Here is a 15481-nt window from a genome sequence, read left to right as displayed (position 1 = left end):
GGGACTACAGGCTCCTGCCACCACACCCAGCTAACTTTTTGTATTTTTAGTAGAGACGGGGTTTCACCGTGTTGGCCAGGATGGTCTCGATCTCCTGACCTCGTGATCTGCCTGCCTCAGCCTCCCAAAGTGCTGGGATTACAGGCGTGAGCCACCGCACCTGGCCAGAAAAGTTCTTAAAGGAAATTAAAAGTGCTACTCTTAGAAATGCTCTAATGATAAGGAAGTAAAACAGACTTATTGCTGATAGGGAGAAAGTTTTAGTGCTCTGTATAGAAGACCAAACCTGCCACAATATTCCCTTAAGCTAAAGTCTAATCCAGGGCAAGGCCCGAACTCTCTTCAAGTCTATCAAGGCTGACAGGAGTGAGGAAGCTGCAGAAAAATAGTTCCAAGCTAGCCGAGGTTGGTTCATGAGGTTTAGGGAAAAAAGTTGTCTCTATAACATAAATGTATGAGCTGTGGAAACAAGTTATCCAGAAGGTCTAGCTAAGATAACTGATGAATCACTACACAGTAGATTTTCAATGTGGATGAAACAGCCTTCTTTTGGAAGAGGATGCCTTGTAGGACTTTAATTGCTAGAGAGGAGAAGTGAATGCTGGACTTAAAAGGTCTGGCTAACTCTTGGTAGGGCTAATGCAGCTGGTGACTCTAGATAGAAGCCAGTGCTCATATATATAGCCTTATGAAAATCCTAGGGCCTGTAAGAACTATGCTAAATCTATTCTCCCTGTGTGCTGTAAGTGGAACAAGAAAACCTGAATGACAGCACATCTGTTTACAGCATGGTTCACTGAATATTTTAAACCCAGGCTTGAGACCTACTGCTCAAAAAAATAGATTTCTTTCAAAACATTATTGCTCATTGACAATGCACTTGGTCACCCAAGAGCTCAGGCAGTGTACAAGAAGATTACTATTGTTTTTATGCCTGCTAACCCAACATCTATTCTACAGCTCATGGATCAAGGAGTAATTTTGACTTTCAAGTCTTTCTGTCTAAGAAATACATTTTGTGAGGCTGTAGCTGCCCTACATAGTGATTTCTCTGATGAGTCTGGGCAAAGTAAATTGAAAACCTTCTGGAAAGGATTCACCATTCTAGATGTCATTTAAAATATTCATGATTCATGAGAAGAGTTAAAAATACCCACATTAATAGGAGTTTGGGAGTGGTCGAATGAATGAATGACTTTGAGGGCTTCAAGACTTCATTGCAGGAAGTAACTGTAGATATGGTAGAAATACCAAGAGAACTAGAATTAGAAGTGGAGCCTGAAGATATGATGGAATTACTTCAATCTTAGGATAAAACTTGAACAGATGAAGAGTTGCTTCTTATGGACAGGCAAAGAAGTAGTTTCATGAGATGAAATCTATTCTTGATGAAGATGCTGTGAACATTGTTGAGATGACAAAGGATTTAGAATATCACATAAACTTAGTTGATAGATTACTAGCAGGGTTTGAGAAGATTGGCTCCAATTTTGAAAGAGGTTCCACTGTGGGTGAAATGGTATCACACAACGTTGCATGCTACAGAGAAATCTTTCATGAAAGGAAAAGTCAATCAATGCAGCAAATTTCATTGTTTTATTTTAAGAAATTGCCACAGCCACCCCCATCTTCAGCAACCACCACCCTGATCAGTTAGCAGCCATCAACATGGAGGCAAGACCATCCGCTAGCAAAAAGATTACAACTCACTGAAAGCTCAGATGATTGTTGGCATTTTGTAGCAATAAAGTATTTTTAAACTAAGATAGGCACATTTTCTAGACATAATGCTATTACACACTTAACAGACTACAGTATAGTATAAACATAACTTTTATATGCACTAGGAAACAAAAAAAAATGTGTCTGGCTATATTTTGATATTCACATTATTGTGGTTATCTTGACCCAAACTTGCAATATCTTCATGGTATACCTGTATATTCTGCCTTATATTTTAAATACAAAGACAAAGCCTTCAAAATAGAGCAGTGATTCTAGTTGTGCCCTAATTTAGAATTTTAGAGCAGTAATTTTAAGAATTTAAAAAGGCTGTGAGACCAAAGAGCTTAAGAATCGCTGCTCAAGAGTTAAGTTGCTGAGCTTATATTTCATAGATGTCTTTTTCAGGTATTTACAGGACAAAGGGCAAGTTAAGGTCCCTTTCTTAAGTAGCTGCCAAGGCTGCTTTAGGAGTGTTATAGTAGCAGCTCAACATTTTGAAGGGCATGTTTAGTCTTGCATTTTCTTGCTAAAAAGCTCAGATGAAAGCCTTATGCAGGTGCGTGGAAGAACTTGAAGAAAGGCAGTGCTCCTGCCTCTTTAATTGACATGAACTCAGGAAATATTATAGCTTTACTGTCTTAAAAGTGTTGTTTGCTTTAATCCAATCTAATCTTTTCTCACTACAGGGCTACAACACACAGTGATCTTGTTCTAAGAGCAACAAAGCTGGGAATTCCTTATAGAGTTATTCACAATGCCTCCATAATGAATGCTGTAGGCTGCTGTGGTTTACAGGTAATGCAACAAAGGAGGTTTTTCAGTGGAATTAAACAAAAATGTTTTATTTTTCCACAAATTGAAAACACATTTAATTGTATTTTATGAATCATAAAACATACTACTGTTTGATACTCGACTACTTAGTATATACATAGACTGAATTTTTTAACACCAATTTTTTTATGCTAGGTTTTCCCCCTTATTGGAATCGAACATTTAGGTTTAGCTAGAAAAATGATTTTAACCTTAGTTCCAACTTGTACTTACATAAAAAGGAAAATATAAACTAATCACAATGACGTACTCAGCATTGTCGAGGCCCATGATTTTTCATATAGTATTGTTTTGTGTGCTGTCAAGAGCATTGTGATGCTGCATTTCTTCATAGAATCAGTATAAAAGCTAAAAGCCAGTGATATAGGCTTTTAAACCAGGTTTGCAGTTATTGATTTGTAAAGTTTGTTATTTTTTTGTCCAACAGTCTTGGTTCTGATGGGTTAGAGTGCCCCACAATTGTTTCCAAGATTTACTTCTTAGCTACTGATACTCATTTTCCAAGCTTGGTGTTTGTATTCTGATGTTCACACATGGATAATCCATGACAACTATGACTGCTGCTTGGCTAACAGTGGTTTTAAGACATCATCAATTGTTAAGACACATTCCTATTTTCAGATATATCATAATAGGAAAACAACATGCATCTTAGAAGCTGTGAAATAAAGTATTCCCCAATGTGTCTTCCTGAAATGCATAATTTAAAAATAGATATTTTCAAGAAGATACGTTAGCATCAGGCACCAATGCTATGTCTATAGCTTTAGAGGACTATATTTTCTGTATGACTTGGAGAGAATATTTCAATTTAATTGACTAATACTGGCTTTTTATGTCAAAATGTTGCCTGTGTTTGTGAAGAACTAGAGAAAAAGTATAAATGATTGACCTGACCTGACAGTATTCACCACTTGCTCTTAGTTGTTATATTTAAATTAGCATGGAATTTTGCTATCTTTTTTGTCCAAAATGCATACTTTTTAAAAAACCTTGCCCATTCAAGTCTTTTTTTCCCATTTTGAAACTCTTCTGAACATTTCTGTGTTGGAGTAAGTTGAATGCTATTCATGGAACTATAAAATGTTAGCGCTACAAAGAATGCTATAGGGATGGCGAAAATGATGCCAAAATATGTTCCCAAGGTCATTCAAGTAGGTAGATGGACCTAAAACTCTTGATCCCTAGTCCAGTATTCTTCCCTTCTGGGGGTGTCCAAGGGAGAGAGTACAGTCATGAGTTCTTAGTTTCTGTTGCTGGTTGGGCCAGTAAAGCCCCTTCCTCATCCCTGTTTTCTGCTTATCACTAGAGACAGAAACTAAAAATCATGGCTTCAGGCTGCTAAAAGCCTAAAACAAAACAAAACAAAACAGAACAGAAAAACCACAACAAGATAAAGCAGATTGGACAAGCTTGTGACAATGCTGCCTTTTAAGAATTGATGATGGATGGCTGGGCATGGCTCACGCCTGTAATCCCAGCACTTTGGGAGGCCGAGGCAGGTGGATCACCTGAAGCCAGAAATTCAAGAACAGCCTGGCGAACATGGTGAAACCCCGTCTTTACTAAAAATACAAAAATTAGCTGGGCGTGGTGGCAGGGACCTGTAATCCCAGCTACTAGGGCGGCTGAGGCAGGAGAATCACCCTAATCCACAAGGCGGAGGTTGCAGTGAGCCGACATCGTGCCATTGCACTCCAGCCTGGGTGACAAGAGTGAAAACTCCATCTCAAAAAGAATTGATAACTGCTAGAAGAAAGAAAAAAAGGAGATAAATTATCATTTGATAAATAAAGATATGTAAACCTTAAGCTAATAGGACATACATTTTTACCATATTTCATATAATTTTGTGTCTTGTAAAGAAAGTTAACTAGCCCTTTCTCCATCATATTTTGCTCTAAATTATAGCTGTTTTTAATTAATTTTTTTGCTTTTTTAAGCATAAAAATAGAACACATCCCATATAAATCTGTTTTGTAGACTGGTTAAAACTAAACCTGGGTGACCCTGTCCTTCTGATCCTCCACACTGATAGATAGGTAGAGTGTAATTGTTCTTGTGTCTAAGTTCGGTGAAGGTATTTGAGTAGGAATTTATGATGAGAATTAGCAGTCTTCATATAAGCACCGACAGTCATATCCACATATTATTTTTCAAAAAACTTTCTCACACTTGTGTGTGGGATTTCTCTAAACAGCCACACACCATTTTCCCCCAGGTTAGTTTTATTATCTAATCTGGATATGAAATGACTATTTGTGTGAAAAACAGGAGGTGCCTTTTTAGGTTCTGTCTTATATAATGATCACATTTCTATGAAGATATACTTCTTGTACCACTGAAATTATTCATATCAGAAGAGGTAATTATTGATTGATTTTGTACAGTTTTCTAATATAAAAAGCACTAAAAATCATGCATAACACACTTAAATTTTAAAATAAATGTATAGATATCCTGCATAATGCAAGTACTTTGACAAAGTCTTCTTCCTTATAATAGCTGGCCTTTTTACTATTTGGATTAGCGCTTATGGAAGAAACAATAACCTAAATCTGTGGTTCTCAGACTTAGTATTTATTAGAATCACCTAGAGGGCTTGTAAGGCAGGTTGCTGGGCTTCATATTCAGACTTTCTGATATAGTAGATCTGGGATGGGGTCTGAGAATTTGTATTTCTAACAAATTCTCAGGTGATGCTGAAGCTATTGCTACAGGTACCATACTTTGAGAATTACCAACCTAGACAAATTAAAAACTTAGAAAGTGAAAGAACTGTGTTATCTTTTGTTTGGCATGGCAGGATTGGAAGAGTAGGTTTTTAATTCCCAGTATACACTTGTTAAATGTAGGATGTTGAGAGGTTATCTTGCCATGCTCTCTTGCTCAATTTTTTAAAAGGGAGATGAGAACCACTCTGAAAAGGCATTCTGTCATCTCCGCAAAAGAGCTTTCCATGAGTTCAAAAACAGCCATCAAGTTATCGAACAGAGTAGATTAAAGAGTAGCAGTATGAAATTTCTAACCTAGAAATAGACTTTTCAGCTATCAATTTATCAACCCCATTTGAACTATTCTGTTGTTTTTGTTGTTTTCTAAAGAAACAACATGCAGCGTTCAGAATCAACCACTGAGTATTATTCATTACCTTTGTAGTTTATTAGCCAACAGAAAATTTCTGTTTATCACTATGTTGGTAAAAATCGTTGTGTAACTATCTAACACTCCTTCATACACGCAGACATTCACACACACAGCCAGTTGATATGCACTATCCTACAGGCTTGCCATAAAATAAAATTCTTTACCACAAACTCCATATTCCTGATGAAAATTTTCCTTGTAAAATAAAAAGTGTATTAGAGGCTTCCAAGTTAGACATCTTTAAAGAGAATAGTGATCCATTCATTCAACAAATACTGTTAACCTACTTATTTTTCTAAGTGCCTTTGGATACAGTGATAAACTTGACCAATAGGGTCCTTGCTGTCAAAGAGATTCTGTTTTAGTGGGCAGAAGAGACAACGTCAATAAAATGATAAATATTAGATAATGGTAAGCATAAGAAATTCAAGTAGACTGGTATTTAGAGAGTGACTAAGTCGCTACTGAGGTCGGGGAGGTATCTCTAAGAAGGTGACATTTGAGATTCTAGATGAATCAAGAAGGAACTAGCATATTCCATACAGAGGAAACAGTCAGTGCAAAGGCCCTGAAGTGAGAATGAGCTTGGCTTGTTAAAGGAACCAAGGAAAGGCTTGTTGGACCATAGCAGGCAAGGGGAAGAGTGACCTGAGGTTGGATAGGTGGATAGAGCTGGATCACTAGGCTCTCATCCAACATTAGGAGTTTAGATGTTATCCTAAGTGACATAGATTGACATTGAAGGGTTTTAAGCAGTATAAATACTTGATCTGATAAATTTTTTAAAACATAAGCTTTGGCCAATATGTGGAGATTGAATTACTGCCAGGCAAGATTGGAATTGAGGAAATCAATTAGGAGGCTAATTACAGTCATTTAGAGGAAAGGTGATGGTGGCTTGTACTGTATGGAGTAGGGCATAAGAGAAGATTTAGAAAGTGAACTTGTAAGAGCATTTTCTATTAAGAGAATTGAGATTTGGGGAGATGTAGAGAGCCATTTCTACCTTACTGATAGTCCTAGGAAAGGAATTGGGGTCTTTATGCTAATGGGTCCTTTTCCACCATCTCCACTACCACAGTTATCATGGTTTGTACCCCCAAAGACTTGTTTATAGGCCTGGATTCTTCTATTACTATTGCTTGATTGGCTTCCTACTTTGGTTGGTTCTGTTAAACTTGTTATTGCTAGAGCAGTTGCCTCCTGTCACTAAGAGCCCTGTGCCAGTCTTTCTGTGCTTTCAGGACCATATATTAATCATAGAATTGATTATGTGGAAGAGTATGATTAGGTTTATCTTACTCCTAGACTCTTGAGGGTATGGATGTTGCCTTGAAGTCTCTGCTAATGTCTTGGGAAGAGTTAAAGTCATGGGGTAGATATTAAATACATGTATGTTAAATGAAAGAAGCCAGACGTAGAAGTTCATGTATTATTTGATTCTGTTTACATGAAGTGTCCCTAAAAGGCAAATCTGTAGAGACAGAAAGTAATTAATGGTTGTTTGGGGCTGGGCATTACAGGGATTAACTGTGAATGGACATAAGGGGTCTTAGTCGGGTGATGAAAAATGTTCTAAAACTAAGTATGGCAATGGTTGCACAGCGTGGTAATTTACTGAGGCTTAGAATATATATGTTGAATAAAAATTGACTACATATTGGGTAGAATTGGTAGAGGAAAAATATGATGGAAAAGATTTAGAATTGAACTTCAAATTAAAAGGCCTTGTTTTACTTCTTGCCTAGGCAATAACTAAGGCGTCATCTTCTCTGGATCTCAGATTCCTTTACTGTAAGGGTATGTGGTGAGGATTGGGAGGGAGATTGGATGAGAGTATTGGTTTTCAAACCACACCATGATGTATGAAGATGCTTTAGGGATTCTGCAGACAATGAAGTAATGACATAACACCAAATAACAAAGATTTAGATCCTCAAGGAGCCCAATCATTATCTTTAACTCTATTGATGTTCTACTTAAGAATAGTTCATTTAGAAAAAAAGAACTAAATGTACACTAAGTGCCAGTAAAATGTATGAAAATTACAAAACTGGATAAGGTCTAATACAGATTTGGAAGCCAAAAAGCCAGCCTCTTTTCCAACATTTAGCAAAGATTATCTTGACTGAGATACATTAGGTACTCAAATTTTAATTCAATAAATTTTAGGATTTTTCACATTAAAATAATAGTTATAAACACATATGCTTTAAAATCATGTTTTTAAATTCCTAACAGATACTTCTAACACTTGTATTTGTTTAACATTTTGCAGATTTTTCTAATGAAAGAAAAGCCTATTTGTATGTCTAAAGCCAGGAATGTTGGTTGTGTTTAGATGTCCTGGTAATGAAAATTTGCTTAATAAATTGAGGATCAATCTTAATAAATCAGAGATTTTTCTCAATACACAGAAGATAGGAGAATAAAGCCCTTTTCTTTGTTTTTTTTTTTTGGGGGGGCGGGGGGGCGGGGGGGCGGGGGGCGGGGACGGAGTCTCGCTCTGTTGCCCAGGCTGGAGTGCAGTGGCACAATCTCAGCTCACTGCAAGCTCTGCCTCCCGGGTTCACGCCATTCTCCTGCCTCAGCCTCCCGAGTAGCTGGGACTACAGGCGCCCACCACCACACCCGGCTAATTTTTTTTATATTTTTAGTAGAGACGGGGTTTCACTGTGTTAGCCAGGATGGTCTCGATCTCCTGACCTCGTGATCCGCCTGCCTCGGCCTCCCAAAGTGCTGGGATTACAGGCATGAGCCACTGCGCCCAGCCAAAGTCCTTTTCTTGAATTCTTGAGTTTAACATTTCTGCAGAAGCAGTTAGCTTAGACATACAGAATCAACACTGCTTCCATTTAGCATTGTTCCTGCTTTAGAAGAACCGTTTTCCTTGATAATAAATGATTTCTATGCTCACAGAAAATTAGGAAGATATATTGAGTATAAAAAGAAAATAAAAAAGCATCCATAGTACCACCACCTAGAGGTATCCACAGTTACCAATTTTGGCACATTTCAGTCTTTTTATTCAACACTTAGTATGTGTATATTTACTTGATCTTATAGGCCAAACAAATATTAGAAGAAATTACAAATTCTGAAATACTTCTTTGTATAGAATTTTATTATCTTCTTAATCATTTGTGTGATAGAATATATTAGTTCTCTTATAGAAATTTGGTGACTGAAATGGTTTTAAAACATTTTTAAAGGCAGATAAATGAGACAGTTCCATGAAACCAGGCAGCAATGATTTTAGATAAAAACTGCATTATCAGTTGTGGCTGACTTCAGAGAAAAGGTTGTATAATTTCCTATCATTGTGAAATGTTTCCACTTTCTCTTGCTATTGCATAAGTGACCTTGAGTATTGCCATATGTTCATCTGTTTATATAATGCATTTCTAGTTTGGAAAATGTATATTACTTTCGGAAAGTAACAACTCATTTCCTCTCTTTTTTTTAATACCACAACATTCATTGTGATAGTCAGCCTTGTCGACCTTGTAGTGATTCTTATTGTTACTTTTCAGAAGCATTAATTGGTTTCATTGTTGTCCAGGGACTAATGTGGTAATGAAAAACCCGAGCTTAATACAAAGAACACCTAGTTTTAGTGTTCTTTGTATTAAGCTAGACTTTATCATCTAGAGTTCTATATCCTTCTATGGTCTTAGAAGAAAATAATCTAAGCTCTTTCTATTCTTTAGTCACTTAGGAACAGTTTTTGACTACCTGATAAGTCATGAGCATATTTAATTTTTTTTCTTCCTTTCTGTTTCCACTTATTACTGGTTCTAATCATTATTTTTTTTAATAGCCAGCTTACCATCATTTTTTTCCTACTTCATAGTTTTCTTTTTAAATTGTAAATATAATTGTGCTATTCTTCTATTAAAACAATTTTGGTAAATTAATCCCCATCCTATATAGAATGTTCAGTTACTTGTATGTTGTATTAGTCCATTCTCATGCTTCTAATAAAGACATATCTAAGACTGGGAAATTGACTTTGAGGTCAATTGTGACTCAATTTTGAGGTCAAATTGACTTTGAGGTCAATAAACTGTGGAGTTTAGTTGAGTCACAGTTCAGCATGGCTGGGGAGGCCTCAGAACACTTACAATTATGGCTGTAGGGGAAGCAAACACATCCTTCCTCACATGACAGCAGCAAGGAGATGTGCAGAGTAAAGAGGGGGGAAAGCCCCTTATGAAACCATCAGATCTCGTGAGAACTCACTATCATGAGAACAGCATGGAGGTAACTGCCCCCCCTCACCTCCCCCACTACTGGGTCCCTCCCACAACATGTGGGGATTATGGGAACTACAATTCAAGATGAGATTTGGGCGGGGACACATCCAAGCTATGTTATATATGTTTATGACTTTATCATATTATAAACTCTTTGATTTACTCATTTTCCTATCTGCCATTGCATTCTATCACAGTGCCATGCATATAATCAATATGTAACAAGTACTTGCTGAGTTGAATTTCTTATTTAATTTTTTCCCCCAGCCCCCTGACTTCCACCCTGGAATTCGATCTTGTCTTTGAAATTATATGCTGTAAATTGTCATTTTAAAATTTAATTTACAAGTGGCTCTCATTTATGTGTGAGAATAAATCTTGTAGCTCTTCTGTCTACGTAGTCATTCAACTTTATGTACCTAGTGTGTGGCCATGTGCATACTCTTTCTTAGTGTCATCAAAAATCAATGTTACATCAATGGTATGCAAATTGTATGTGGGGATAAAAACAACAAACAAAACCCAACCCCAAGAACAGTATTCTGTATAGAAGAGAAAACTAGTCACTCTTGATTATGTGGTTTTGTGGTCCATTTTTTGACATTTTTGCTGGCTTGGCCTTCTTTCACTTCACAGATTAACTGATTTAATTTAGGATATAAATATATGATACTTGCAGGGCTTAATAGAGTTCTTAGCAAGTTTAATTTTTCTTAACAGATTTTTTTAGCTTTAATACCACAGAAAATATTTTTATTTATTACACAAAATAACAAAAGCATTGAAGTCTAAATGGAGTTTTACAAAGCATCTATGCTTCTAAAAGGAAAGAAATATTGATGGCTATGAGATGAGTTAGGAGACTGTTAAAGTTATTCAGGCAAGTGATATTGAGGGCTCAAACCATGGTTGTAGGGAAAGAAATGAGTAGTCAGCTATATAAATTATACAGCAGAATTTACAGGAATTGGCACTAAATAAGATGTCAGGAATTAGGTATATGTTTAGAGAGAAGTCAGGCACAGTTAGCTATTTCTGGGTAATGGCTTAATGCCATTTTAAATATTGCCCAAGACTCCCCGCCTCTGTTTCTTTGTTCATAGTATCTCATTCTGTCCCCATGTTCGGCTTCTCCAGTCTTAAATCTTAACTGTCTTTCAAGGTCTAGCTTACACCTTGTATTTTCAGAAGATGCCTTCAGATGCCCTCTTCGTGGGGGAAATGCTGAATTCTTATAATGCTTAGAGTCTATAGCATATTTAATAATAATTATTACTACCTACTATTGTCTTTCTTGTGCATCTTCTAACTAGATTGTGCCTTATGCCTAATGAGTGGATGTTTTGAGTTTTTTTGGTTTTTGTCCTAGATAAAACATAATCCAATATAAGTTAGGTAAACTGCTTTCTCTATAGGTTACTCCAGGTTAAAATTTAAAAAGGCCTATGTTTACCTACTGTTTCTTACAAAACAGCTGTTTTTGTAGTCTTTAAATTTAGATTTGCAGCAATAATGTTTTGGAGGAAAAGTGATCACAGCACAAAGGCTTATATGAATATTATAGGATAGTTCAATACTTAGGCTTCTGCAATCTCAGTTCTCATCACTGTGTGATTTTGCTCTAGTATAGTTCACTGGTAAGCCCTTGGATTGTGAAACACAAAGAACTGGCTCTTTTGTTCTTTGAGGTATTGACATATGGTGAAATTGTTTGCATAATGTTCCAGGATTCACTGAAGAAGTTTGCACCACAGCTATAGGAGTGGTTACAGTTTATAAATCAGGGTCCTGGAGAGCAGTGCTTGTGTGAGGTTTTCTTTAATCTCTCAAATTAGATAATTCAAAGACACTGCTACACAAAGTGCTTTAGTGTTTATATGTGACTTGCATCTCAATTCTTTAAGTGGTCTGTCACTTTCTTTTTGAATGAAGAACTTATTTCCTTCCATGACTGTATTCCCATGACTCTTAGTATTTAAGACCCATTTAAAGTATGTATTATTGCATATATAATTTTTTAACAGTTTTACCTTGAAGTTTTTTTTATGGAATAATACTAATATTTCATAGTTTGATCAGAGATGTGAAAAATCCTTTTTAGAATGTAAACAGTTGAACTTGTCAGAATGAAATCATAAATGTAGTTTCAAATATTTAGTAATATTTTTGAGCTTACTCCAATAAGGAAAGCAGTTGGATTAAAGCACGACACAGCATTTTAGAACATCTTCATTATTAAAACATTATCATTATTATATCATCAAATTCCTAACACTGAGACTTTTCCATGGGCAAGGCACTACTAGGCACTCTGCATACTTTGTGTCATTTAACCCTTAAAAACCACATTTTTATGTTTACAGTTATTATACCCATTTTGTAGAAGGGTTCCTCCCAAGGATTGGGAACATTACTTGACTTGTCCATGATTAATCATAGTAAGAACCAATGCCATGACTGCAGAGCCTTTCCCTGCTGTATGAGACGTGAGCAAGACTGCACAATCCGTGAGAGCCAGAGCTGTGTTTTGCCTCTCATTTTAAACCCGTGACTAGCATAATACCTGGTACATAGTAGATGATCTGTAATAAGTATTTGTTGGCTAAGTTTGCCTCTCATCACCCAATAATAATAACAAAACCCCTCAGCAGGGCCAGGACCGATCCTGGTACCTTGGCACAGAGTGAACATATTCCTGGCATTCCACATTGGAACTAGAAATACATTGTCACAGGGAAACCTTGTCACATGTGGCAGGAAGTTTCATGACTGAATACTTGGAGTTACATGGGTCTTTGTACACTGACCTGTGAATTTGATTGCTACTGAATAGCATAACTTCTATGAGATAATATGTTTTTAGGCAGCTTTCAAATGGACTTTGGGAGTAAACCTTGTTGGTAGGTAAGATGTAGGCTGTGGCCTATGAGGAACATGATGAACCTTCCCTTTAGAACTCAAAGTCACCATTATGAGTATTGATTATAGTTGTATAGGACCTCATTATGTAAAAACTGAGAAACGTTGAGTTGCTGCTCTAGGGAATTAGGGATGAAGCACCTGAATGCCCCACCTTCTCTGTTTCCTTCCTGCTTGTCTTCCCCTCATATCTTGCTGAGCCTCTGAAACTGATTTGAAAAGCCTTAGGCTACTGGAAGCAGAGGATGACTAATCCTTGCTCCAGACCAGTTTCTGAATTTTTAATTGAAGAACCCAAGGCTGAGAAAAGTGACTTCCTGAAGTCACACGGCTATTTCAGGCACACGGTTAATTTGTGGCAGAGGACTAGATGTGACTTTCAGAGTCTAGTGCTTACCAGTTCTATTATAAATTATTTCAAGTACTATTTAAATTGAATAATTAAATCTGTATACAACTTTAGTATTCTGTTTTATATTAAGTCTTTGAAAATAAATGTCCTTTGCTCAGTGCTGAGATAAGAACTAATATTAACCTATTGTTTCACAGTTTGAATAACTTTTTACATGTAATATGATCCTCACAACCCTAAGAGTAGAAAGAACAGAATTTTATCACTATTCCTATTTTAGAGATAAAATCTTAAAGTAATATCACACAGCCAACAAGTTGCAGAGCCAGAATTCAAAAGTAGATTTTCTCACATAAGATTCGAAATTGGACTCACTTAAGCAAGCTAGTTCAGCCAGTCTGGATCAGAGAAGCAAGTTTCTTGGTTGTAGTGATGGTCAACCCGGGTGGACCACTTGCAGGTTAAAGAGAAGGTTTGGAAAAAGGCCCTCATCCCTGAACTCTATAGTGAGGGAACAAATAGAATCTTGCCAAATTAAGGGACTATAGGTTTGGAACAATGGTGGGAGTGAGTATATGCTTGGTTTTCTTGAGATAGTGTGATGGAAGGGAGCATTCCCTCAGGCTAGATTTAAGTGTTTATTTTTATATTAGTTAGCTATGTGACTAGCTAAGTCAGTTGCTCTTTCTAAGCCTTGATGGTCTCATCTGTAAAATGAGAACAATATTAATTAACCTCATGAACCCTGCTCTGATTGCTCAGAACTCTTTTTTTTTTTTTTTCTCCTGGGTTCTTTGCATTTCAGTATTTTTAGCAACTATATAGCTAAATTATGAAATTGTTACACATGTTCCTGTACAGAATGCAGAAATACTAGAAACTTACTACTGAAACTTACTTACTACTGGCATCAGAAAGACACCAGCTACCATGAACCAAAGAGAAGTTCCTGTTACCTTTTTTGGTGACAGATTTGATCCCCAACCCATTTCAAGTTGGGTTTTCACTTTTTATTTTGGTTGTAAAATGATTAAATTCTCTTCTTATCTATGAAATAGTAGTTAATTAATTGTTCCATCATTAATTAATGTTTTTTTTTCTAGTTATATAAGTTTGGAGAGACAGTTTCTATTGTTTTTTGGACAGACACTTGGAGACCAGAAAGCTTCTTTGACAAAGTGAAGAAGAACAGACAAAATGGCATGCACACATTATGTTTACTAGGTAAGGGTTTTGGAATTTCCTTGAAGTAACAATATGGAACTATCATATTGTTCTCATTTTGATTTTGTGTTAAGGTCTGTGGATAATTAGCTAGAGGTAAGAAAAGACACAGTCTAGCCATTCTATGCAGACCACAATCTTTCCCATACTCTTAGAGAGACATGCATCTTCTGCTTCAAGTACCACGTGGCTGTTTCTGCATACACGCCATAGTTATGCTGCTCCCTCTTATGCCCTAGTAGATCCTCTCCAGTATTCCATATCTTACTCATTTGTCCATCAAGGATTTACTGCCATCCAATAGACATGCACTGAGCAAGTCTTAACCAAGGACCATCCTGCATCTTCCTAGGGAGGTTCTTTGAATACTGCAGTATTGATGCTATCAGATTCACAATGATAGATCTAAAAGAGACTCTGGAGATCATCTTATTGAGGCCTGTTTTACAGATGAAGTTGAGGCCCAGAATATTGAATTATTTCCCCAATGTCACCTAGTCAATTGGTGGCAGAACTGGTAGAATCAGATAGCCTTTTAATAATAGCTCATTTCACTGTACCTTCTTCCCCGAATCCTATTTCCTGTGTAGTGTGGAAAGAGCTGGGATCACTATCTTTGTTTACCAAGATAATAGTACTGAGTTTCAGAAAGCCATGGTGTTTTCTTTCTAGCAGAGGCACTGAAATTTTACCGATTCACATTTGCTAATCAGCCCCTATCCTAGTAGCATATGTTGTAGAAAGAAATACTGGTATAAAAGACTTAATCTGTGACTAAACAGAACACAGCTAACTGACATTTTTGATGACTTTGAAATGATACTTCTACTTGGAATCAGAAGACCAAATCCCAGTGCTACTACTTACTAGCTAGAGAATACTGTAAACATTCCTTAGCCTTCATATTTATCAAATAGGAATAATTCCTCCTACTTCATGGAGTTGTATAGAGCAGTACTTCTCAAACTATTTGTGGTAAAGAACCATGGTTGGGTTGTTTAAAACATATGTTTGATTTTTAAAT

At 36.5% G+C, this 15481-nt stretch overlaps 1 protein-coding gene across 2 annotated transcripts in view; it reads left to right on the top strand.

Moving 5' to 3' along the window:
• DPH5 (diphthamide biosynthesis 5) overlaps positions 1-15481 on the top strand; it is a 35462-nt gene that overhangs the window by 9558 nt on the left and 10423 nt on the right. For both annotated transcript variants that reach the window (XM_063625649.1, XM_063625648.1), the window contains exons 4-5: positions 2412-2520; positions 14337-14457. In XM_063625649.1, coding sequence (XP_063481719.1) covers positions 2412-2520; positions 14337-14457 — 230 coding nt within the window. The remainder of the gene's footprint in view (positions 1-2411; positions 2521-14336; positions 14458-15481) is intronic.

This window comes from Symphalangus syndactylus, chromosome 12, assembly GCF_028878055.3.
Source record: "Symphalangus syndactylus isolate Jambi chromosome 12, NHGRI_mSymSyn1-v2.1_pri, whole genome shotgun sequence".
Lineage (NCBI taxonomy): Eukaryota > Metazoa > Chordata > Mammalia > Primates > Hylobatidae > Symphalangus > Symphalangus syndactylus.
The sequence above is the reverse complement of the archived record's forward strand: the minus strand, read 5'-3'. Positions and strand labels throughout refer to the sequence as shown.